At 43.0% G+C, this 26,490-nt stretch overlaps 2 protein-coding genes across 2 annotated transcripts in view; one reads left to right on the top strand and one right to left on the bottom strand.

Moving 5' to 3' along the window:
• Nucleotides 1-1,382: 1,382 nt before the first annotated feature.
• On the top strand, nt 1,383-10,837 carry MRPL33 (mitochondrial ribosomal protein L33). Its single transcript, XM_065890977.1, has 4 exons — nt 1,383-1,470; nt 2,355-2,373; nt 4,833-4,939; nt 10,537-10,837. The coding sequence occupies exons 1-4, from the start codon at nt 1,449-1,451 to the stop codon at nt 10,584-10,586; spliced, it is 198 nt and encodes a 65-aa protein (XP_065747049.1). The 5' UTR covers nt 1,383-1,448; the 3' UTR covers nt 10,587-10,837.
• A 1,508-nt stretch (nt 10,838-12,345) lies between these two features.
• Nucleotides 12,346-26,490, bottom strand: part of RBKS (ribokinase) — a 73,724-nt gene continuing 59,579 nt past the window's right edge. The window contains exon 8 of the mRNA XM_065891321.1: nt 12,346-12,638. Within this exon, the coding sequence (XP_065747393.1) occupies nt 12,465-12,638 (174 nt within the window). The 3' untranslated portion in view covers nt 12,346-12,464. The remainder of the gene's footprint in view (nt 12,639-26,490) is intronic.

The following is a 26,490-nucleotide window of genomic DNA, read 5'->3' as shown; positions in this document are numbered from 1 at the left end:
TTGTTCATTATACTATCCTTTCTACTTTTTGATATATTTGAAATGCTTCATAGAAAATTGGGGAGGGGGAAGAAATACTGTACAGACTCTGGGCCTCTCCTCTGGCATCCAGGTCTTTTAAAGAACCCTAGATGACTGATATACCTTCAGGAATGAGAATCACTGATCCAGTGCCCACACTGGGCCCGAAACTGAGGTCTGAAGAGTTGAAATGACTTTCTAAGGGACAGAACAAACACTAGAATTCACGTCCCTTGGCTTCCAGTCCTGTGTTCCTTTCCTATAGATCCCCAAAAGGAATTTCCTAAATAAGAAACCTTACCTTCTTGAACACCTGAAGCTCTTGTTTGTCAGCAGCTGAACTGCACAAGGTAAGGAAGGGTTTGGGCACCTAGAGGGTGCTCAGTTGCTGGAATTAAGTTATGGGGAAAACAAAAAACATTAGAGGTACTAAGGGCAAGGACAGTCCTAATTTTAAAAATTGTGTTGTATTGTATTGGAGAGCTACATTTTCTCTTTTTAATAATTTTATTACTTGCAGTGAGGATGATGCATGAGAATAAATCTTTCACATGTTTGTAAAATTTAATATATAGGTAAAATCACAGATTGGAAAAAAAATCCTTAAGTCCTGATTATTGGGAAATGAGGTTTCTGCTGAAGTACCTGGTGTTGAAGGAGCCCAGGTTCCTTGTGGAGAGGTAAAGATTGGAAGATGGCAAAGTGGTTAGGTCCCAATGTCTAGAGGGAAAGGCATGAGTCTTTGCAGTCAGACAAAATCTGGGTTCAAATTCTGACTTTGCCGTTTACTAGTTTTGTGACATTAAGCAAGTTATGTCAGCGCTCCCAATCTCAGCTATTCGGTCCCTATTGCCACGCAGGTGCTTAGATACAGCAGTTAACAAGATGCACAGGGCCCTGCCCTCCTAGAAATCCAACATATAATTAAGGAATAGGGATATTCAGGTGGAGTTCTCAGTTCTGGAGGGACTGAAGAGTAGATGTTAACTAGGTGGAGACGGAGATGGGCCAGAGGAGGCAAAAAAAGGCAACAAATTTAAGGAAATAACGCGGGAGCCCGATAGCCCGAAGCGGCTGAGGAACATAGGGAGTTCCTGTGGCTTTAATGTAGGCGGCTGCGATTATTTATGAAACATGTATGGAAAGCACCTAACTCTGACCCAGAAGTAGGAGTCAGGGCCTGGGGCGCGAACCTCGAGCGATAACAAAGGCCCTCTCCAAAACGGGAGGGGACTCCACACTCCAGCACCACGAAAGAGACGCCTGGAGTGTAAAGAACACAGGATTGAGGCGGGTTCAGCCCTGAGATTTAAATAGGGGGGCGTGGCTTCGGAGCACTCCCGGTATCCTCTTCCGGAACAGGCCTGTGCCCCGGAAGCAGTTATTTGTTGAGGGAATTCGGACTTGTTTCCGAGGCTGCTGTCGCCATGTTCCTATCCGCGGTTACCTGTAAGTGGGGCTGGAGGCGGTGGCAGGGCCTGCAGCGGGGGCGGGAGGCCGTGACAGGCGGGGCCCGGGACGTTGCGGGGTGGGGTGCGCGCGCCGGTTGGGAAGCTGCCGCTGCGACTTCCCAGGCTTTCAGGACTACAGCGCCCGGCATGACCCGCCCCTCGCTCACTGCGGGGCTAGTGGGTCTCGGGGGTCTGCGGCGCTGGTTCTGGATCAGTTGCGGTTCGTTCGGACTGTAGAGTCAGCCCGTCAGGAGTGGGGCGCTTTCCCCCGCCCTCTGTAGCGGTGTTTCAGTAGAATCTCCGGACGTGCTAACTGGGGAAAACCTCTAGTTCAGTCGTCTAGAACTCTAAAGATGAAGAGCAGTGATTGACTCTAGGTCATACAGCTGGGCTGGGAAAGAAGCCCTCTGACTCCCAAGATAGTGTTCTTCCATGCACCAGGCTGACTTCCCGGTTAGAGTTAGTTTCACTTCCCCACCTGATGTGATGGTTGTTGGAGTTTGCACAGGTTAACTTATCAAACAAGAGGCTTGTTCTAGTTCAAGTGTTTGCACCTTAGAAGAGGAGCAAGTGGAGCAGATCTTAGTTTAGGAAGATTTAAAAGGTAACCAAAAAAAAAAAAAAAAAAAAAAGGTAACCAGTCCAACTGAAAAGAGACTGCATAGCATTACATCCAGAACTGTGGTGGTCTGATTGGATTTTTAAAAACCTTCTATAAAATCCTAATGGGATCCCTAATAGCTAGGGAGTAGTGACTTGAGTGACAATTTATGGCCTACTTCATGATTTAAATAATTTTGATTATCCTGACATTATATGAGCTTTGCATAAGCAAGATAATAAATCGTTATTTTTCTTTTCTCTTTCCTCCCTACAAAAAAGTTGCCAAGACCAAGTCAAAGTAAGTAAAAGTTTTTCTCTTTTTAAACTTCACTTGTTTATGTTAGATTCATCAGTCCCACTGCTGCCAATGAATCCTTGTGTGAAATTAAGCATTTGGCTTCAATTTTCTAAAAGTTGATTTGAGGATTAGTTACTTGAATTATTTTGGCCCTATGAACTATTTCAAAAAATATTTTCCCTCCTTCCCAACTGACCTACTTAAGTGAACATTCAAATAATTTACTAAGAGTTGCTCTTGGGCTTCCCTGGTGGCGCAGTGGTTAAGAATCTGCCTGCTAATGCCGGGGACAGGTTCGAACCCTGGTCTGGGAGGATCCCACATGCCACGGAGCAACTAGGCCCGTGAGCCACAACTACTGAGCCTGCACGTCTGGAGCCTGTGCTCTGCAACAAGAGAGGCCGCGATAGTGAGAGGCCCGCACAACGTGATGAAGAGTGGCCCCCGCTTGCCACAACTAGAGAAAGCCCTCGCACAGAAACGAAGACCCAACACAGCAAAAAAAAAAAGAAAGTTGCTCTTGCTGTCTTGTTCCTAAACAAATCATCAGGGTCCCCGTGCTCTCTTTGGACTACCACTGCAATTCTGTTTCCTCAAGTTGAGGACCAAGGGACTTTTGTCTGGAGCCCACTACAGGAATCGAGCAGAACAAGCTGTGATTTGATTAATCGACAGAGCCTGTTTTATTGAGTTTTGTAATCCTTTGCCTTCATGGTGTAAGCATTTCAAAAATAGCAAAGGCTAAAGATTTCATGCTGTACCAGAGAGACTATAAATACCAAACTGGTATTTCAAAATAAATTTTGTAGGCAATAACCAAAGTAAGATTTTCTGTGTTAAAAATAGAAAAATTCTAAAGCAGCTTTTGTTTACAACCCAAGACACATCACAGATCCTTAAAAGTAGGTTTTTTGGATTAAAGTTAATGAAACACATGTATGTTAGTGTTTTACCCTCAATATTTTTTATTGATTAATATAGCTTTTCCCACAGTCCAGTTATTTATTTCCCACCTTCAGGTTCTGTAGGAATTTCCCATGCCTTCAGTTTCTTTAGAGATGCTCCCTGCCTGTCATGTTCTTTGAATCCTTGTGCCATTTGTCATGTATGTCTTGCCTTACAGACCTTGTGTACACAACTCACCTTCCATACTATTTTCTTTTTTTTTTTTTTTTTTTTTTTTTTGCGGTACGCGGGCCTCTCACTGTTGTGGCCTCTTCTGTTGCGGAGCACAGGCTCCGGACGCGCAGGCTCAGCGGCCATGGCTCACAGGCCCAGCCACTCCACGGCATGTGGGATCCTCCCAGACCAGGGCACGAACCCGTGTCCCCTGCATCGGCAGGTGGACTCTCAACCACTGCACCACCAGGGAGGCCCACCTTCCATACTATTACTGTTAGTTCTCCAAGGTGCAGATGTGGACTTACAGGGCTTTGCATTTCCTATAGTGCTTTCCACAGAGTAAGCACTTAATATTTGTTGAATCTTTTTGAATGAATGACTAATTATTGTCTATCTTTTTTTTTTTTTTTTTTTTTTTTTTCGCGGTACGCGGGCCTCTCACTGTTGCGGAGCACAGGCTCCGGACGCGCAGGCTCAGCCGCTCCGCGGTATGTGGGATCTTCCCAGACCGGGGCACGAACCCGTGTCCCCAGCATCGGCAGGCAGACTCTCAACCACTGTGCCACCAGGGAAGCCCAATTATTGTCTATCTTAATCAACAGATATTATATCCCTCTTAGTATGAGGCACTGTGCTGTATATTGAAAGGGATGCAAAGATGTGTAATATATCTTAGATATATTGTATATTTGAATGCTTCAAATTCTTTTTTGGACTTAGATGAGAAATCAAATAGCATGATCTACATAGGGAGACAAGACATGTGCAAGAATAACAAATAGTATGAGGTATTAAAAGGTCCAGTGAGGCAAAACATGAACTTTAATGCTTTGGATGACTAGAACTTAAACAACTTAAACAGAATATAAAGGGGAACAAGGTTTTGCACATTGTCAATGCAAAAGTTCCAATACCTTTATTCTGTCCTTTCCTGATTTTACTCTTATTACTCATCTGTGGAAGATAGGGCTCTTCTGAGACAGCCATCTTCCTGACTGGCCAGCTAGGGTTACCAGTACTTGGTATTTTTCCCACTCCTGACTTCTGCTCTTTCTAAAAGGTGGGTGTCTGAGTCTGTTCCCACAGTGTGGTTTGATTGTTCTTGTTGCTTTGGTTAGGTCATTACCAAGGCACCCTGCGTAATGGAACAAATCTTGGGAATCAGAACCATTCAAGCTGTGATTTATAGAAAAATAGGCTGTCTTAGAACTGAATTTAAGGCTTAAGTGATGTCTCACAAGTAATACTGCTGTATAGGGTTCTCAGAATGTGCCATCCCCCCATGACTGATTTTATTCTGTTTCCTCAGCTTGTAACAATTTGCTTTTAAATCTTAGAACAATTCTGGTGAAAATGTTGAGCCAAGCTGGAACTGGTTTTTCCTTCAACACTAAGAGAAGCCGACTGCGGGAGAAACTGACTCTCTTGCATTATGATCCAGTAGGTAAGATTCAGAGAAGTTGCTCCATAATAAATTCAAATGCTTTCAAGGCCTGATGCCCTTTTCAGATTGATGCTGAACATCTTGGGCAGTTTTGTGGCCCCTTTGTCACTATAGCATTCATTCCAAGTACATATTGAAAGTTTACCATGGTGCTAGTTAGTATCCCAGGTGCTGGGATATACGAAGACACAAGATAGACTCAATACCTGTGGTACTGGCACTTACAGTCTGGTTTTGGAAGGGAGAGAAAGGAAAAATGACAAATTATGCTAAGTTCTATGAGAGAAACAAGCAGGATGCTGAGATACAGGATGAAGTTGGCGGGGAGGTGGATCCTACCTTTATCATTTAGATAGGATAGTTCAGGGAAAGTCTATCCAGTAGGAGATGGTTAACCAAAGATTTGAAGGTGAGAAAGCAGCCATGTAAATAGAATAGGGGATATTGTTCTGGAAACAGAGAAGAGTGTCTTGAAAAAGGGAGGGAATGTTCTGCTGGGGTCGTCTGCCCAACAGTGGCAAGTAATTAGGTCCAGATTCGAGTTAAAGGAGTATGCTGTCTATATATTAGAGCAGGAGGGTAGGAAATTTCATTTTCTGTTTTGTACCATCTGCTAGAATGCCATAGTAAGTGATAACTGTAAATGGCCTTAGTGGATAGAAACATTTGTCTGAAAGAGACAAATGTTCCAAAGTCCAGATAAAAAGGGTCAGCACCCCGATTACTGTTGGTGGTAGCCTATCCTGTTTTTGGATTTCATGAGCCAATTTATGCAAAATTAACTAACAAAACTAATTAACTAATTAACAAACAAAACTGCAGGCCATTCATCTCATTTTTGTGCCGTTGCTTCTAAACAGCCCCTTTATAATTGCTTGTTAATAATGGCAGTGCCGGAGCTTCTGGGTTGGTAATCACGTGGCGATTCTGGGAGACTGGCGTGCTTAGAGAGGGCACGGAAGCTTCACTCCCCTTCCCTGTACCTTGCCCTATGCGTCACTTCCATCTGGCTGTTCCTGAGTTACTATCTCCAGGCGGATAGTGTCAGAGTTGAGTTGAATTGTGAGACACCTCGTTGGTGATCAGAGTTGAAATTGGTGCTAGAATCTTATTTCTCCAAATTAATCCATTATATAATGAAAGATAGGCACTTAATATCATAATCAGCTTTTTCTTTAACTAAGAACAAGACCTGATCGACTCACTTGTGGCCAAGATGGAGCAATGGGACCGAATTTACTTTCTCACTTGAAACTCAACAACAACAAAAGGACAATATAGGCAACAAAAGACAGTGATCCTTGAGAGAAAGGAAACAAGCTAGTGCTTGTGAATAACCAGACCAAATGGAAAATTCTGTGTTCTTTGTTTACCTACACAAGTCTTCAGGTCTTCGGATATGTGAATGCATAGTAACATAAGCACCCATACTCTCCAGGCAATCTGAACCCCATTTTATAGGTTAGGAATCTGGTACCAAGGATCTTAATCAAGGACATACAGCTAAAATATGTGACAGAATACAAATTTGAACTCAGGACTGTCTGACTCCAAGTCTAGGCCCGGAATCACTGTACGTATGGACCTGTTATCGAGAGATTTCATGGGAAGCTAAAACTCACTTACTGGTGCGTGAACTGTGGTTGGGCATTAATGCGAATCTGGCTGACAGCTACCTTACTGGCGGCTTTCAGAGTTTGTACAGAAGGTCTCACAGCCACTGTTCATTATGCTGTATTCGTCAGTGTCTAAGAAAAACAAAAATAATACCACCTTAAAAAAAAATGAGGGCTGTACCAATGTAAGGAGGCATTTAAAAAAGGCTTTGAGAAGCCCAGTTGTCAGCCTAAAATTGGTATAAATTCCATTCTTTAACAGAAATAAAATTTCCTGCTGTATTTTTGGTGTTAAAATTTCTGGTCGTTCTTTATTATAATAAAAAGGGGTTTGTACCTGATAATTAGGAGTCTGAATTTCAGGATGACATCTCATATGGTGGAAAAATTATTAGAATGATAAGGTATGTGTTTTAGTCTGGGTTGATATAACAAAGTACCACAGACTGGGTGACTCATAAACAACAGATCTTTCTTAGAGTTCTGGGACCTGGGACGTCCGAGATCAAGGTGCCAGCATGGTTGCTTTCTGGCGAGGGCCCTCTTCAAGTTCATAGGAAGGGGTTCTTCTTGCTGTGTTCTCACATGGTGGAGGGGCAGGCAAGCTCTGGAGTCTCTTTTATAAGAGAATGAATCGCATTCATGAAGGCTCCACCCTCATGACCAAAGCACCTCCCCAAGGCCCTAACTCCTAATACCATCATCTTTGGAGGTTAGGATTTCGACATAAATTTGGGGGAACGCAAACATTCAGACCATAGCAATGTGATATTGGATTGGTGTGGTGGTTTTCTCCCTCTGATTTCTTTGTATCAGCTGGTGAAAACCCAAAGTGATGAACTTTACAATAAAGTAGTTGTTTCTCTAGCATTTTAGCTCCATTATAGAGTTTTTTAGGAACTTATACGACATTAATAAATGTTGATTGCATAACCTTCTCTGATATTTTAAGTGTGAAAATGTATTGGAATTTTCACTGTTGTATGGGGGTGTTAGGAGCTTATTATTTGTCAGACTGATTTTAAGTTTTGAGATTGGGAAAGGATACAGCCATAAACAGTTCTGACTGTAAGTTGAAAGTGGAAGAAAAGATTCATATAAATTTCAAACAGATGATTAGAGCTTTTCTGATAAGCAATGGTTGGAGCCATAGCAGCACAACTTTGTCTCTTCTGAAGAAGGGAATGTTCTGGGATAGCAGAGCGCTTGGCTTTCTGCCCACTTACTGAATGCCGTGGACACTTGAGTGATATTTGCCTTGCGGCCTGCCCCATTGCCCAGGGTACCAAATAGCTTGGCATTTCTCCCAGCATATTTTACTGCAGTGAATAAATGGTTAGTTTAAGGGTAATGTTTTCCTTGTCTGCTTTATGAAGGAAATCAGGCAAGGAAACATGGAAAAATTCCCAATTATTTGAGGACTTTATGGTATACTCTATGGCTAGAACCAGCCCAAGTCCTTTCAAACTCCTTTTCCTCATATGAAACTAGATGCAAATTTCCAAGGAGGAAGGATTAAAGGTTGAGGCATAAGCTTATTAAACTTTGTTAAATATATGAAGGTTTATTATAAAGAAAATGAAAACTTGTCAGTTTTAATTCCTTGGATGACTAAACAAGACAATATAGACTTTAATTGAAGCAGAATAGATTTAGGTTAGATGTAGGGGAAGAACTTGACAGATTCATTCTTCTGTGAATTAAGCAGCAAATATTTTGACAGAAAATTAATTTATGTTTATGATTGTGGATAGCAGCGTGTCATTTCAACTCATCTAACACCTACTGAGTGTTTGCTGTCTGGCAACGTGTGAGGGAGATGGAGTTATCCCTCTCATAGGGAAGAAAACTGAAGGAAGAGTATTTTGAGAAATTTGCCCAAGGACTCACAGTAGATAAATGGTGGCACCCAGGTTTGAACCCAATCTTTTTGACTCCAGGCCCCATATTTTTTCTATTACATGGAGCCATATTAGTCTGTTTTCTTTTTTTTTTTAATCAGGACCTTCCCCTGTGGTCAGCACTGTCATTCTTACCTCCTATCGCCATTTCTCTACACTACATGCCCTTTCCTGTTTCAGCTCATCCAGATGCTGCTGCTGCTTCAGAGGCTAAACCTGACCCTCTCTGTGAGGCGTTTCCCTCACCATTCCAGTCCCCTTTGATCTTTAGGTTCCTGCGGGGCTTCCTGGACATCCATACAGGCACCTCATGATACACTGCTGTTAAATCAGGGACTTTTACGCTTTCATAAATTCCACTTTGCCTAGCACAGTTCTGTGAACATAAATATTTATTCTTTGAATTAAGGGAAGGAATGCAGCAAGTAAATCAAAATTTTTATGAATAAAGCCTTGCTTTACTAATATTCATCAGTTATTTCTGTTCAAGGTCATTTAAATAATCTCCTGACTGGTTATCCATGAGACAAATTCTTTTTTTTATCCATTTTTTAGTTCCATGTAGAAAAACATGGGGGAAGTATTTCTTGCAATGAATAACATTGTCTGGTAGGGAGCTGTTTGGGTTCTTTACTACTGTCTTATAATGCTTTGTAGTCTTCCTTGGACTTTGAAGGAGCATGAGTCCTACTTATGTTTAATATTAGATGATTTGAAGTTTATTAAAAATATCCCTATATACAAAGTAATAAAATATGTATTTTAAATTAACTTTATAGATAAAATTCTGTTGACTGGTTAATGGTTATTAATTTCAGCTGCTCATCAGAATCATCTGAGGGTTTTGAAAAAATACAGACTTCCAGTCCCCCTCTAGTTCTACAGAACCAGAATTAGGGTAGAGGTGGAGGTAAGAAGTAGGAGTGTATTTAAATAAGCTCCCTAGCTAATTCTTAATCATAGACAGTTTGGGAATCTCATATACAGGGTATCCATATTGATACAGAAAAATAACAAAAAAACAAAGCTAAAATCTCTATATGTGGTAGGGACAGGTGAGTTGCTGTTGTGTCTTAGTCTTTTGAGTTCCTGGATCTTCCTGGATGCACTGTTTTTGGCTTTTTTTGGCAAAGAAGAATTCAGGTGGGGTATGTGTGTGGGGGGTGGTGAGGAAGAGATGTGTGATGTTAATGGAGTGCTATAATAGGGCATTACAGGAACTATGAAAACCTAATTGCCTAGCATCTGGTCTCTAATCTTTCATCCAGGCAGTTAGCATTTTTGTTTTGGGTGTTTCAGAGAGCTGTACTCTGTTATGATGTTTAAAATAATAAGATTTGGGTTATGATGTTAAATCTATTACCAAACTTGAAAATTTATATTTGGGTATATGAAACCACTTCTGGAAAGTACAAGGTTTAATGTGTATTTACTCTTTCAGCCAGGCTTCCTTTTCTTCTGTGGTCTGCTCAGTTTTTTTTTTTTTTTTTTTGCGGTATGCGGGCCTCTCACTGTTGTGGCCTCTCCCACTGCGGAGCACAGGCTCCGGACGCGCAGGCTTAGCGGCCATGGCTCACGGGCCCAGCCGCTCCGCGGCATGTGGGATCCTCCCGGACTGGGGCACGAACCTGTGTCCCCTGCATCGGCAGGCGGACTCTCAACCACTGCGCCACCAGGGAAGCCCGGTCTGCTCAGTTTTTACTGCTCTTTTTCTGGAGTCTAGCTCTTGCTTCACTTCCTACAAGAGTAGACATTAGCTGGGTGAAGACGTTGTTTTTCATTTTTTTGCTTGTAATTTTCTTCTTTTAAATTTGATTATTTCACATTGGTTGAAATGTGACCTTGTGGGGTACCAGGGATGCCGCTGATTGGCTGGTGCACCTTCCCTTGTTTTCCTTACCATTTTCTCCAGTCTTCTCTGATCTCTGGGATTGAGGAACTGAGTTAGCAAGTCAGCTCCATCCTCATGACAAAGGAAAGAAAAAGAAGAGAGGGCTCATGGTCTGATACGTATTTTTATTAAAAAATGGTGACGATACTTTTTAGTTTTCTGCTACAATCCTTTTTTCTCCTCCTTCAGTGAAAAAAAAAGTCCTCTTTGTGGAACAGAAAAAAATACGCTCCCTCTAAACAATGGATTGAAAATGAATTTGATTTATAAATGAGAAGACTGAGGGCGGGATACTGATTCAGAAATTCTGCAGCGTGTAATGAAAGAAGAGGAAATGGCATGGAATCACTGCCTCCTGTGATTTGAAGGCCATTGTGAAGGAAAACAATGGAGTGAAAGAGAGTTCTTCATATTAGGACATATATCATTGCATCACATTTATTTATCTTTCTGGATATTTTTATAGCCCTTAATAAAAATATTAAAATAGCCTGTACTATTGTCTCTTAGTGGTGTTTTCCCCCACTATTTGAAATTTTAAAAACTACATTCCTAAAAAATAACCATTGTTTCACATAAGAAAAGAAAATTTTCCATAGTGAGATTTGTGCAAGAGTTTCCAGTCTGTTCTTTCTTGTACTTCACAGAAAAGGCAGAGTCACAGTCCAGAATGATCTTGAAAGAACTCCCATGCAATAACAGAGATGGCAGCGGTGAGCAGGAATGGTAAGAAGGGAGCCAGCTGTAACACAGAAGAAACCAAGAGAACTGCTATTTTTGATTTGTGCTTATATAGTTAGAAAAATGCCATTGGTCCATATTCTCAAACTCATGTCTCCAAAGTAGTATCTAGGATTTTCTAGGACAGCTTTGGACTGCTTTAACTCCTAGATTTTTTTTTTTTTTTAATAAGAGGCGCTATAGTGTATTTCCATAAAGCTAATGGCTAGGGCTTCTGGGGCAGTGGTACCACACAGCTTGGAAATCCCTGTCAGATAAGGACTCCTGCCCTACCCAGCTCTGTACACTTTCCCACTCGAGCTATTGTTTACTACAGATTTTCAGAATTGCCCATTTTCTCCTTTACTTGTCAAATTTGTGGCTGAAGGTAAGCATCAGCTCACATTTTGAGCTCTGCTGGTACGTATCCTACTGCATTTATAGGGGAGAAGGATAGAGTGTTCATCATGACCACAAGCATTAAGAAACCAATGTTGTTCCAAAATAACAGGTGTTCCTTCCCTGTGGCCCAATCTATCTCCTGAGGATGTGAGCGCAGCTCTCTGGAAATAAAATTAGACAGTTGTTGAATCTTAGAGGCTTGTGGCATGATAGTCAATCAGCTATTTTTCTGGCATCTTTTGTTAAAGCTTTTGTTAAAGTACTAGGTGAGATCTTGGCTGTTTTTAGATTGAAACTCTACATTGTGGTCTTGGGTTACAAGAAAAATCTTGCACCTGATCCTACCTAAGCCCAGTGTAAAGGGTCTGTGACATGCATGAATCACCTTTTTTTTCAAAAAACTTAGAATCTGGCTTAGCAGATGACTTGTCTATTCAGCACATGGGCTGAAAGCAGCCCACAGGTGGTATTTACAATTAAAAAAATCAGTTGCTGATACCTAAACGTTGAAAGATTTCAATAAACATCCAAACTTCTGGCTTCCCTTGCAAAACCAGAAGCTTTAACAACACTAAAGGCAAAGCTGAATGTCAGCTGCCCCTCTTAGGAACTGCTTGAGTGGCCCAATTTGTATGCCCCCTTCGCTTATTTAACACACTCTGCTCTGACTCCAGACACCGTTGTATGCAACCTCTGCTGTATGGTGTTACATTATAGTATCATGATGTGTTGGCAGTAGAGTTTGCTGGTTCCTGAATAGTGGTATTGTTTGTACATGTCTTCGTTGTGGAATCCTTAATTCTGTCGTTGACTTTTGCATGAAAAGCAAAGAAATCATCATTATAAAGAAATAAATGAAGGCTTGAGGATGACTTAGTAAATGAATATAGTATTTGCAAAGAAAGGAGAAGATGACATAGTAAGTTGCTGGTTAAGAGTGGCCATCCCCAAGTATACTTTATTTCCAGGTATATTTATTTTGGAGTTAATAGCAATCAAAACAGATCAAGGGGCAGGTCTTTTTTGTATGGATAAGATGACTGTGTTCCTATAGCCTGGACACTGACTGCTGCGATGAAATTGGATCTCTTGAGCATTTCTTCCAAGGACAGATTAGGGTAGTAAGCCAGGTAGAAGGCCAACGCTCCCACAAAACTGTCACCAGCGCCCTGTAATTAAAAGCACAGTTGTAGAGATAAGCATGTAGCCATCTGTTGCCCAAACTGTATTTTCAAAATATTTACACTTTTTATTTTAAAATAGTTTTAGATGCACAGAAAAGGTACAAGGATAGTAGAGAATTTCCATATACCCCACGTCTAGTTCTGTAAACATATTATTATGGTACATTTGTCACCACTGACGAAATAATAGCATTATCATATTAACTGAATTACATACTTTATTCAGATTTCACTAGTTTTGCTTAATGTGTATTTTCTGTTCCAAGATCTTATCCAGGATACCTGGATTACATTTAGTTGTCATATCTCCTTCGACTGCTGTAGGCTGTGACAGTTTTTTAGACATTCTTTGTTTTTGATGACCTTGATAGTTTTGAGGACTGGTTGAGTATTTTGTAGAATGTACCTCAATTGGGATTTGTCTTACGGTTTTGGGGAGGAAGACCACAAAGGTGAAGTGTCATTCTCATCATGTCGTATCAAGGGTACATACTGTCAACATGACTTACACTGATGATGTTAATCTTGAGCACTTGGCTAAGGTAGTCTTGGCCAGGTTTCACCATTGTAAAGTTACTTTCTCTCTTTATACTTGCTCTTTGGAAGCAAATCACTGAGTATAGTCCACACTTAAGGGGTGGGGAGTTATGCTCTACATCCCTGAGGGTGGAGTAACTCCATTTATGGAGTATCTCCATAAATTGGAATTCTCTATGGGAGATTTGTTTCTTCTCCCTCATTTATTTATTCAGCTGCTCACTTATATAAGTATGAACTCAGGGATATTTATTTTATTCCTTAGGCTATAATCCAGCACTACATTATTTATTTTTTGCTCAAATTGTTCCAGCTTTGGCAGTTGGGAGTTCTTTCAGTTGGTACTTGTGTCCCTTTGACATACTTCCATCATTTTATTTTTTGAGCACTTTCTTATTTTCTGACATTATAAGATGCTCCAGGCTCATCTTGTATATTCTCTGCCATAGCCCTAGAATTAGCTGTTTCTCCATTAAAAATTCATGCGGAACGTGGTGAGAGCCATTCAGATGTTATTTTCAAACTAATGTAGGGTCATATAAGCCTTAGTTCCATTTCCCCTGAATCTCCAAAGGCCCAAGTTGGTGAAGGCCATATAGGGACCCATGGAAATAGAAAATACCAAAGAAAGTCTGTTGACCTCTGCCTTCAGGTAGGGCAGTACCTAGTCATGTGTTCATCCAACAAATGTATTTAAAATAAATGTAATACAATTTCACTTGAAAAATCATTCTGGTATTTAACAGCTTTCAGGGTCATTTTCCAGTTTTTCCCAGTTTGTTGCTTCCTAGAGCTTTCATAACAAATCTTGAGGCTATACCTTGGTATGCATGATTGTTTCAGTTGTAGTTTAAGTATTTACTAAGCTGTGTGCCTAGCACAGTGATGGGTACTTGAAAAAGAATAAAATCAATTGTGGATTAAATGCTAAATAGTATGGCAGAGTTTATAAATACTGTTGAATTTTAAGGAATGGTTGAAGAAAGCCTGCCTAAGGGGAATCCTTATGAAATGAGACAGATTTATAGAGAGAAGGAAGGCCTCAGAGAGCAAAGATATAGGAGGAGGAACAGAGTGAACTCATGAGACACTGAATGGCTTTAAGGAGAATGACATTTCCCCTTGTTAACAAAGATAAGCAGTCAATATTCAACTTGCCAAGGAGTCCTAGTAACTCAGGTGTGAATTCAACACTTTCCTTCCTCCCAGAAATGTTTTCTGAGTACCTAAAATATGTCAAGCTCTATGCTAGGTGACTTGCAATTGTTTATTAAGTGTTTCCTGAGGGAAACAATGGAGAAAGAAAGAAACAGACAGACATGCCCTCCCTCAGTTTACAACACAGCAATGTGACAAGAGAAAGGTCTGAAACCAGAGAAATTATGAGCTGGGTGGAGGGTGTATTATGAAAACATGGAAAATACTACAACATATGAAGAGTTATGGCAAACTCTAAGATTTCAAGTCTTGATTCCTCTTTACATCATACACAAAATTAAATTCCAGGTAGGTTAAAGGCTTGAATATAAAAAATAAAACAGTAACATAGTATGAAAATTTAGATGAATATTTGAATAATTGCAAGCAGGGAAACCACGAGCCAGTCAGTGAACCCGAAAGCCATAATGAAAAAAAGATTAGATTATAATTTTAAAAAATAAAAATAAATATGTCCAAAGACACTAAATAAAGCCAAATGGACTTCCCCGGTGGTCCAGCGGTTAAGACCCCGTGCTTCTGCTGCAGTGGGTGCGTGTACAAGCCCTGGTCGGGGAACCAATATCCCGCATGCCGCGCTGTGCGGCAAAAAAAAAAAAAAAAAAAAAAAGATCCGAGTTAAAAAGCACAAATTTGGTGAAAATTCTTGTAATACATATGACATATTCCTAATACTCAAAGAACACCTTCAAATTGCTGGGAAAAAGACAAATGCAGGATAAAAATGGACAAAGGATATGGGTCTGCAATTTCAGAAAAGGAAATGTAAATGGCCAGTAAACATGAAAAGATACTAAGTTATCAGCTATTAAGTAAAATGCAAATTAAAATAATATTTTTTACCCATCAGATTGATAAAATAGTAAGATTGATAGCAAGAGCAGCAAGATGAAAATGGAGAGGACAATGATGCTCTCATATATTGTTGGTAGGAATGTGGAAGAGTAATACAGTATTTGTTAAAAAATGTGTGTGTCCTTTGATTTAGCAGTCCTGCTTCTGGAAATCTACAGAAGTGAAAACTCCTATAATATTGGGATATGTGCTCAAAGATGCTTATTGCTGCATTGTTTCCAAAGGCAAAACACTGGAAATAATGTGATTTTCTATCAAATAGGAGAATGGGTGAATAATCTCGTACATTTGTATTATGGAAAAATATGCAGCTATTAATACGAAAAGGTTAGCAATACATGCACATACCTGGAGAAATGTCCATTAGTTAAGCCAGAAAAGATTTCAGCATCATGATCGATAGGAGGTTGTGGGGGTGGTGGGGGGAATGGAAGAGAGAGGAAAGAAAATACCTGTGTCTATGAGTATGTGTGTATTTTTTTTAAGAATACAGAGAAAAATGAAGAAGGATTTGTATCAAATTGTTCTTTTAATTAGTTAATTTATTTGGCTGTGTCGGGTCTTAGTTGTGGCGTGTGGTTTCTTTGTTATGGCGCGCGGGCTTCTCTCTAGTTGTGGCGTGCGGGTTTTCTCTTCTCTAGCTGTGGTGCACGGGCTCCAGGGCCCATGGGCTCTGTAGTTGTGGTGCACGGGTTCCAGAGGACGTGGGCCCCGTAGTTTGCGGCACGCAGGCTCTCTCGTTGAGGCGCGCGAGCTCAGTAGTTGTGTCGCGTGGGCTTAGTTGCCCTGGGGCATGTGGGATCTTACTTCCCTGACCAGGGATCAAACCCGCGTCTCCTGCATTGGAAGGCGGATTCTTTACCACTGGACCACCAGGGAAGTCCCGAGAAATTTTTAACAAAGGAAATTTTACTAAAGAAGTTAAAAAAAAAAAATCAGGATCGGTCACTGTGTGAATTTGCAAATGGGCCAATTTCAGCCTCTGAATGATTTCCCTCTTTTTCTTAGTTAAGTAGACATCTACTACAAGTCGGGGTGAACTGAATTGAGAGAACCTCTTTCCTGCATTTGGAAATACCCCATCTCGTTGAGGCAATTTCCTTTGCAGCTAAGGACTAGGCAGTGGCACCCTCCTCAAAGTCCAGGGAACTGGGAGGAACATTTTCTGGCTGTGACAGTGATTGCAGAAAAACTGAACTCTGGGATGTTAGTGGCAGCGTTGTGATGGTGTCCAGTGCCCCATGTCAGTAACACAGCTGTTCGATTTTTCAACCAAGAACCTTGATTGAGGCAATCCCATGTATTAAACTCCTCTGAGAGGCCAGAAATCTTGGCTAGTTCTTTCCTATCTGATGACTCCCCAGAGTTATACAGTCCTTAAAAGTAGTATATGCTCAGTTAATGACTGCTGATGGGCCAACTCTCAGCTGCCCCAGTCTCCACCTTCTCACCAGAAGTGAGATGGTGGGGGTAGGGGTGGTGATCCACATTCTTCTTCGCAAAGAGGGCAGCAGTCTCGCCTCATTCCAAAAGCACAAAGAAGTAGGGAGACTCCTGGGGCCATCAGCTCAAAGATGTGAAGGCCAGTGAATACTATTTTATTTATTTATTTTCTGTACGCGGGCCTCTCATTGTTGTGGCCTCTCCCGTTGCGGAGCACAGGCTCCGGACGCGCAGGCTCAGCAGCCATGGCTCACGGGCCCAGCTGCTCCGTGGCATGTAGGATCTTCCCGGATCGGGGCATGAACCCATGTCCCCTGCATCGGCAGGCGGACTCTCAACCACTGCGCCACCAGGGAAGCCCCAGTGAATACTATTTTAAAAGTCACATCACATCCAACAGTGGAAAAGCTCTTTGAAATTTATGAGTGAAAAGGTAGAAAAGTACTATTTAACTTTCACCGAAGAGTGTAAGGGAAAGAAAGGGAGTGATACATTCATTTGCACTTCTCTTAGGCATTTAAAACATTGTACTGACGATTGTATGTACAGGCCTACAGTCTGGGACAACCTGAAAACTCTGAGGGCAGAGACCATATCTCTGTCCCCTGTGTCTCTTCCACTGCCTCACCCAGCGCTTTGAGTTGGCCAGACTCATGGTCCTAGTTCCATCGTGTTTTTCTCTTCCAGTGATCTCTTCCAAGGGGGTCAGATGTCCCTTGCTGAACTACATGTGACTTTCTTTTGTGTCAGAAAAAATGGAGGTTAGGTTGCCACAGCCCAGAGTTACTTGATAGTCTCATTGTTGAATCTATTTATAGCACAGGGCTTTCAAATGCCAATAAATTACTCGGCTGTTGATTCACATCTTCAGTATAACTATTTTTATACACTGGTTATAATTTTTTTTTAATGGAAAGCGCTTTAAGTAGAAGCTGTATTGTATCACTGTGATTTTCCTGTAAGTAAAGTACTTTCCAATCAATCATTCTTGGAATAATGGAATAGTTCTCATTGATACAACATGATGGCTTTAACCTTTTACTGAAAATTATTTTTGTGCCAAAAGGGGTGATGACATAATTCATCTTTCTTCAGTAAAAATACCCACGTGGCTACTATTCATTGCCTTCTCACAATAATTGCCTCTTAAGGAAGAGCTGCTCTTAGAGAATGGATGTAGCATTCTGAAATTCCTGCTCTCCTGAGGGCCTGCACACTCCTGGGTCCTGAGGGGTTCTGGCCTGTGGGACCTGGGAGGCAGATGGATTAACAGTGAAGTGGAAGGAGCAAAACACCCTATGGAGTACCTGAGCCCTCTGGTGGGGGCCTGGGGGAGGGCGAGGCACCCTGCAGGGCTGGTGGCGTAGGGATGACACTCATCAGCAGCTGCTGAGAGGACCACAAGGGGAGAATCTGAGAGGTGGGTGCTCCTAAGGACAGCACCTAGAGCTGGGGTGTGCGGTTGGGGGGAGGCAGTGTGGCCCTGGGGAGGCGGGCTGCTCATTTCCCTTCTCCCTTGCAGACCATCCTCTCTGTCTAGCTGCCCGCACTCCCTGCTCCCTCCCACTGCCCCTTGCCTGCCTGAGCCCTTGACTGTGACCCTGGTCTGCTCTCTCACTGAACTTAGCAGCACATGTCCCAGTCTCTCAGGGGTCTGCTCTCTGACGAGAGAGGGGAGCACAGTGATAAACCTCTTGGAGCTGGCAGGCAATGCCTGAAATGGCTGCAGGTGCCACCTCAGCAGAGCATACCTACAAGTCCAGGTGGTCCGCAAGGGCTCTTCTGGCTGAGGTTCTGCTCAGGGTCATCCTCTCTGCTGGGCACTGTGTAGCTGATCGCCTTTGTTCCCTAAGAACCCTGTGGAGGTGGGTGTAGCTGGGGCTGCAGTGTCTGGTCATACAAGGTGGCTCTGCACGAGGGTGCCCCGGTGACGGGGTGACTGTGGGTCTGCAGGCTGTGCTCAGCTCCCAAAGCTACACCTATTCAGAGAGGCGCCTTCTAATTTGCACAAAGTGCCATGGAGGTTGGCAGCAAGCCTGGGGGATCCTTATTTTAAAACTGAGGAAACTAGGATTTAAGGAGGTTAAGTAACTTGCCCAAGGTAAGACTAAATGTGGTAAATGGCAGTCAAGATTGTACCAAGGACATCTGTGTGGAAATCTAGCAATAGAGCAGGTGGAGAAGCTATTTTGGGAGAGAGATTGGGCTTTGGGCTACTGCTCAATTTTTCCTATTTCCCCATGAGAAGGGCTTATGTTTTCTATAGCGATGAAGAATTACAGGGATGAGAGTGAAGACCGTGAATCTTTAATGATGTTCTTCTGTATGGGATCCCGTTTCCCTCTGTGTGCTTGGGGCAGGAGCAGAGAAGAGAATGGGGACCAGAGTTGCCCTGGGCAGGTGTGGGGGAAGAGGGAAGGTACAAAGGGAGTAAAGATTTCAGGAAAGAATAACCAGATGGGGCTTCCCTGGTGGTACAGTGGATAAGACTTTGCCTGCCAATGCAGGGGACACGGGTTCGATCTCTGGTCCGGGAAGATCCCACAGGCCGTGGAGCAACTAAGCCCGTGTGCCACAATTACTGAACCTGTGCTCTAGAGCCCGCGAACCACAACTGCTGAGCCTGTGTGCCACAACTACTGAGCCCGCGTGCCGCAACTACTGAGCCCATGTGCCACAACTACTGAGCCCACGTGCCTAGAGCCCGTGCACCGCAAAACGAAGAGCAGCCGCCACTCGCAGCAACTAGAGAAAGCCTGCATGCAGCAAAGACCCAACACAGCCAAAAAATTAAAAAAAAAAATTTATATAAAAAAAAGAATAACCAGATGAATAACTGGAGAGTCTAACCCGGGTAAAGAAGGAAGAGAGGTCGGGGGGGGGCAACAGGTCAGAAGAAAATGGAGGGAACTAAGGAAAGTGAGAACACAAGTGTAGGAGAAGAGGTGAGAGAGCTGGTTGTGGTCAGAGTAGGATGTGAGGTTTATTCCCACAGGACTGAAGCTGTGCCAGGTATTAACCATTTCCTGGGAGTCGTCATGGGAATGGGAAGCTGGAGTGGAGGTGAAGAGTCCCTGGAGGTGGGGGCATCTAGGAACTGTGAGTCTTGGTGATGGTTCATCCTCACGGTACTCAAGTCATCCTGTGATGGTAGCATTGGGGGGAGGTGTGGAGAGAGAAATGGTTATGTAGATGCCAGGCTTAGATAAACAGAGAATGACCAGGAAAGGAAGTTGAGGCTTTATAACTGAATTGTATGAGCCATGAAGGTGCAGGAATCTCTTCAGGAGGGTAGAGGAGGGATGGCTGGAAGCTGCAAGAATGTGCTTTGGGATCAGGAGCCGCTTTCACCTATAAGGGCTGTATGGGGAGGTGAGGAAGAGCTTACTTATGAGGAACAGGACAACCATAAGGTTTAGAGGGGAGAGAAGCACAGAGCAGTAAGGCACCCTCCTGGGCCCCCGTGTCTCTCTGAACCTCCTTCTTTGTCTCTGCCATGGTCTGTCTTCCTTCTCCCCCACCATCCACATTGGTATTCCCTCAGGTTCTGTCCTTCACCCACTGCCCTTCTCATGTCCCCTAATTTCCTGGGTGTGTCAAATACTGTGCTGTTATGGTTTTGACTGCTATGAATATGAGGAGTCCTAAGTCATTATCTTTAGCCCCCACTCTCCTCTGTCTTGGGATTCGTGTATCTTAACTACCTGTGAGTCAGCTCGACCAGCCGCAGGTCTCTTGCAGGCAGTTCTAACTCAACATACCCGAATCGAACTGATAACTCTGGCTGAACATGGGCCTCTTCTTATCTTTTCAGTTTGTGGCAACTCCACCCTGAAAATCTGGGGGGTCTTCTGGATAATCACCAGTTGCCAAGTGTAAATTCTAAATATTTTGCTAATCTGTCCTCTCATTTCATCCTTACCCCATTGCCCTACTTCATGCTCACATCACCTCTAAAGGACCACGTTAACTTCCTAACTAGTCTCTCTGTCCGCAGTCTGGCCCCTTCCACTCCATCCTCCATACTGCTGTAAATCAAGCCACCTTACTTCCATGCCCAGAGCCCTTTGATCATTTCTCATCTTTCTTAGAATAACGTTTCAGCTCCTTAGCATGGCACATGAGGCGCTCCCGCCCACCTACCCAGTTTCATCTCTTACTTTTTCCTACTCACACATTGTAACCACGGGTCTTCATTCATTGAGATATCTCCCCTTGAACTCATCCTTAGACTAACTCCTACTCCTCTCCTAAGACTCAACTCAGTTATTAACTTAGTCATCATATATTTGCTGACTGGCACCATATTCAAAGCACTGTGTTTTCCCTGATCCCACGAGTCTGGGCTAGGTACCCTCCTAGATGCCCCTGCACTCCTCTGTGGTCTTCATCACGTCCACGCCCTCAGACTAGTGCAAGCCCAGGTTCGCTGCTGAAATACAGCCTGACTGAACCCAGGACTATCAGGAGGCTGGGTGCTGAGTGATCAGGTGAGAAGCACAGGTGTCCCAAGAATGCCCTGTAGGAGGGGTGATAGTGAGACAGACTTGTGAAAGTCCTAGTTTGCCAAATTCCAGTTGATAGAAAAGTGGGTGAATTGTAAGGCATGATGGGTATTAATTGTGGCTGGGGGAAAAAAAACAACAACAAACGCCATGTGGTGAAAATCCCCAAGGTAAGAACTTGTCAGGCGCCTACAACAGAAACCCAGATGATTTTGCAAGAATGATGTCATCGTGAGGCTTCATTTGTTAGGAATCCGTACCCACGCTGGATGATTCATCACCCAAACTGCCAAGGGACCCTAACAGTTAAAGTCCTTGCATTCCTCCCTGATTTGTTAACACATTCCATCTGACAAGTAGATACCACTTTCCTTTCTTTTCAAAACCTCTCCCTACACAAAGCTGTTCAAAGCCTACACTGTGGACCTGAATTCCTCAGCCAGGCTCGTGGTTTTAGAGGCCAGGGAAAAGGCAAAAGGGATGAATGAAATATGACTAAATCCCAAGTCAATGTGCTATTTCTTCTTCATAAAAAAGAATATTGCAAGGGGCTCAGGAAAGGGACAGCGATCAGTGTAAACCTACCAGGCTCCCTGCTACCTGCCACCCCCGTGCAGGCAGGGCCGCTGACGTGGCTTGCCCTCAGGCTAACTTGGTGGCAATTTCTGCTTTGCTCCTGCTTCCAAGTTCTAAGAATGGGGCTTCTGCCTCTTTCCTGTTGGCAGGAGGCTGAGGCATGAACACCTGGTGGGGCCTGGGAGAGGAAAAGTCATTCTTTGTCCTAAAGGCCTAATCACAGACATGGATCTTGGGGAAGACGCACCGAGGGAACACACACCTGGAATTAAATCCCACCTTCTTCCCTTTTAACTGTGTCATCTTTTGAGAATGGTAAACTACAGTGAAGCCCCTCTGTACACAGCTGGGAAAAATGTTTTTCTCAAGTGGGAACATGTTTTCTCCCCTGGGACAATGCAGTAAGTGGTGTGGAGTTAAACAGGCCTGACTTTAAGCCCTGATTTCACCACTTAGGCAAGTGACTCAGCCTCTTGTGTGACCTCTCTTGTGACTATTTATCTGTAATATGGGAACCTACCTCATAGGGGGTAAATACTGAATTGGATAATGTATGTGAAAAGGCCTAGCACAGTGCCTGGAGCAGAGCAGGTGTTCAACAAAGGTGGGGGAGACTCGATGGTACCATCTTAGAGGCCCCTTAACTTGTTAACTTTTTTGGAAATAAAAGCCCATGATCTAAGTCAGAGGGTTCTAAGGAACAAAGAGGGTCATGATCCTGTGGATCCCAGGGCCAGGGGTTTATGCTGTGCCTGGCTTCATGTTCCCAGCTCCAAGTAGAAGAGGGCATTAGGAATGCTCTCATAGTCTGGAAAGGCAGAGAAGATAGAAGTATGTCCTGTAGCTCTTAATTACAAGGAAGCCAGGTTCTAGAGAGTTCTAGCAGTGGCCATCTGTATGTGCTGGGGGTCTCTGAAATCCATTTCTCTGTGAGGGCAGGGGAGATACTTTCTGAGAACTTTGAAGAGTTTGTGAGCAGGGTATTAAAGAAATGTGAAATGAAGAGTATAAAGGTCATTGCAAGACTGGGGAACCTGATAAATCTCACGCTTTCATTTGGGTGAGGGAACAGAGAGAGAACAGTGAGTGAGGGTTTGGGGAGAGGCCTAGAGCTGGGAAGGGCTGGAGGACAGCATGGGAAGGAAGTGACCTGCTGGCGGGGAAAGCTATGCCTCTACTTGTGCTGCTGCTTTGATGGAGGACCCTGCTTTCCATCACAGTCAGCCAGCCACTGGGCAGAGGGCTCCTGCCAGGGAGAGGAGGTGGTGGCAGAGCCCGGAGGATGGCAGGCAGGCTGAACAGATGGTGCGGGGACAATGTGACTTGAGAGGACACTCCTCTAGTCGTGCTGGAACCTGGAGTCAGGGCTTCTTATGGTTAGTGATGGGCATGGGCCACCCTGTCCACCTTCTCTGTGTGACTGACCTCACCACTCACTCCAAATGTGAGGACAAAGAGAAAGGCCCGGCCTAGAGCCTTCAATCCATCCAGGGCATGCATTCTCGGGGCTGAAAATTCATTCTTGTGTGTGTGGGAGTACCGCAGTATGTAAACAGATACACACACACAGAGAATATGAATGAATATCTGTGGTATTACATTTCATGGAAGAAGAGGACAATTAGGAAAAAAATCTCTTAAAAGTCTCCTTGAGGTGGGTGGGTGGGTGGTGATTAATGAAAAAACGGTGTTTGAGAAACACCACCAAAGTAGGGCCTCTTGCCGCAAAGAACTGCCAGTGGCCCAGTCAGGGTCTTCCGGTGCATTAAGAAGCCCTAACCAGCAGCCTCCAAATTGCAAGGCTTGCTAGGCAGGTGTTGGTAGCTCCCTGCCTTCTTTCCACTGAGCCAGAAATTCCTACATCTCCCAGCCAGTTCCCTTCCTGTTTACTTCAATCTACAGTCTCCATGGCCACCAGTGAGCCGTAGGCAAGCCCCAAGCCCTGGAGCCAGGACTTTAACCAGGAGATTAGAGCTACCGTGGCCTGGCCTATCTTGCCGAGGCAGGAAAGGGCAAAGGTTCTCTCCTGGGCAGACAAAACTGAGTAGTCCGTCTGATAAACATATCACGAGATACGAAGCTGCTTATACAAGAGCCCCATTTCACAGCTTAAATCTGAGTATTTCTATCTTCTCTTATCAGCGCATATTTACATCATAAGGATGAGATCATATCCTTTCCAACTTCAACCTTCCAGCCTTCCCTAACCAGATCAGTTTAGGGCAACACGATGGACAGTGAGAATCCAGTTTTCTAATCATTATTGTGTAAGTGCTGCTGATTTTTATTCTAAATAAATCTGTAGGGAACATAGACTACTCGTTAGGTCATAAATGTCCATGACTTTGGCTTCAACTATTAGCCACCTTAATTTATTACATTTAAATTTCAATGATTTGGCTGAGATAGTCTTTTAAAATACTCTGACTAAAAGAAAGCAAATATTTTCTGCCTTAATATATTTCAAATGATCACTATTTCATATCGATCCGAAACCACATGTAGCAAAGTTTTGATGTGATTTTTGTCTTTTAAACAGCCATAATGTTTTCCTTGGCTCTACAATTTATTAGCAATTTGACTTTTTAAAAAAACAGCTTGATTGAGATATAATTCATATGCCAAATAATCCGCCCATTTAAAGTATACAGTTCAGTGCTCTTTAGTATATTCACAGGGTTGAGCAACCATCACCACAGTCCAATTTTAGGAAATTTCATCCCCCCTAAAAGAAACCTCGGACCCATTAACAGTCACTTCTCATTCCTCCCCACTCCCCCCAGGCCTAGGAACCACTAATCTACTTTCTGTCTCTACAGATTTGTTAAATAGGCACACATTTTGAGCAAAATCATTTCCTATTCTAATTCCATAATTAACCAACAGCTTATTTTCCCATAATTAACCAATAATTTAATCATAATTAACCAATTAGATTCTTATTGAATCTCTTGATTTTAGCTGCCACTTTGTGTGAAAAGTGAAGTTGATGTTGGCCTAGTGGGAACTGTTTTCTTTGTTACTAAAACTGCATTCCCAATAAGCACTAAGGCAACAACAGATTTAGCTTCCTTCCTGCCCAGATATGTTCACTTAACAGTCTGTAAAGCTTTAAAGTTAAGTTACAAATGCACCAGGAGCTTGGTGTTTAAAGAATTCCTATGGTGAAGTTGTTTGTAAAGCCTAACCTCTGAGGGAAAATCCACCCACATTCTTCTCAAGCACAGACACATTAACTGGTCTGTTTTAAAATCTCAGTTTCTATAGATTTGGTTTGCTCGAGGGATTTTCTTTTTGGGCCTCTCTGCAATGACTAGTATGTGGCAATGAACACTCGCTTCCTTGCTGAAGGTCATGACTCCCTTGCACAGGGCTGAAATGGGTAGTTTCAATACAGACCCTTTCACTGCTAGTGTGTGACAAGTTCTGGGCACGAGAGTACAGTGCCCACATACACAGTCCATCCTTACTCACCATCACTAAGCTTTCCATAGAAAATAGCATGTCTGAAAATGAATACATCTTCCTAGCCCCTTGTAGCCACCAGTCAGGCAATGGTTTTCCTCTCTTAGCACCAAATAAGTTGGTGGGCTGAAATGGCAGAATCTTAGACACATCCACTAAGGTGATGAATCGGTCATTATATAGACAAAAAGGTGGATCTGGCCAAAGGAATGATAAATACAGGCCTTTCTCCAACTCTCTGCCCTGACATAATGCTCAGACTACCAGAATCCTGTCTGCAGAATGACATGACTTTCACTTTTCACATTTTGTAGTACTTTCTGGTTTACAGAGCATATTTGTAGATGTGACTCACTTTGAATCTCATTACAATTCTGTGAGGTAGGTAAGGGTGGGTCTTTCATTTTCCAGATGAGAAACCAAGTGTAAGAACTTGCTCAAGGTCAAATGGCTAGGTGGCAGAACCGGGATGTCTCAGTGGAAGGCCAGTCTCTCTTAAAGCGGTCCCCCAGAGAGGCCATACATGTACTCCAGCTTTGCTCAAAAACTTCTGGAAACTTGTTCTTCGGAATGCCTTAAAAATCAGTAGCACATCTTTGAATATCCTCAATGAAGGCAATATTTCATCTTCTAAGTCAGTGGTTCTCAAACTAGACTGTACCTCAGAATTGCCTGGAGGGCTTGTTAAATGCACATTGCTGGGCTCCACCCCCAAAGTTTCTGATCCATTAAATCTGGGGTGGGGCCCAGAATTTGTGTTTCTAAAGAGTTCCCAGGTGATCTTGATGTTACTGGTCCCTGGCCACACTTTGAGAACCACTATCCTAAGAAATTTATTTCTGGAAAGAGTGAATCATTTAAAACCATCTAGTGATTAAGGTGGGGGGATCAAGCTAGGAAATTCCACCAGTGGCCAAAACATTGGGTGACTATCAAGAACAACACTGGCTTTGGGGGAAATCTGCATAAAGGGCTCCAAAAAGGTTCTGAATAATGGCAGTTGATCAGACTAAACCCTTTGGATGCATGCTCAAGAATGCTTCTCCTGAGTGTTTCGGAACACCTTGTGCAGTCGTACATGTCTGAGATGTTCATTATCAACCTTTTGTTTTGCAGCCTTAGAAAAACAAAAGAAACCATGTAGGTGACATCCACATCACAGAGAATCAATATTAAGGAAGGATTAATAGCTATTTACAGCAGCTGAACTAGTCAGACTGGTAGAGTGGGGTCCTTTC

The sequence above is a fragment of the Phocoena phocoena genome, chromosome 14, assembly GCF_963924675.1.
Source record: "Phocoena phocoena chromosome 14, mPhoPho1.1, whole genome shotgun sequence".
Classification (NCBI taxonomy): domain Eukaryota; kingdom Metazoa; phylum Chordata; class Mammalia; order Artiodactyla; family Phocoenidae; genus Phocoena; species Phocoena phocoena.
Note: the sequence above shows the minus strand (reverse complement) of the source record. Positions and strands in the feature narration are given on the sequence as shown.

Bases quoted from the DNA above. Each gene is read 5' to 3' on its own strand.
- MRPL33 (XM_065890977.1), top strand. From the start codon at position 1,449: ATGTTCCTATCCGCGGTTACCT. The intron at 4,940-10,536 runs GTAAGATTCAGA...CTCCTCCTTCAG, and splicing joins CTTGCATTATGATCCAGTAG to TGAAAAAAAAAGTCCTCTTT.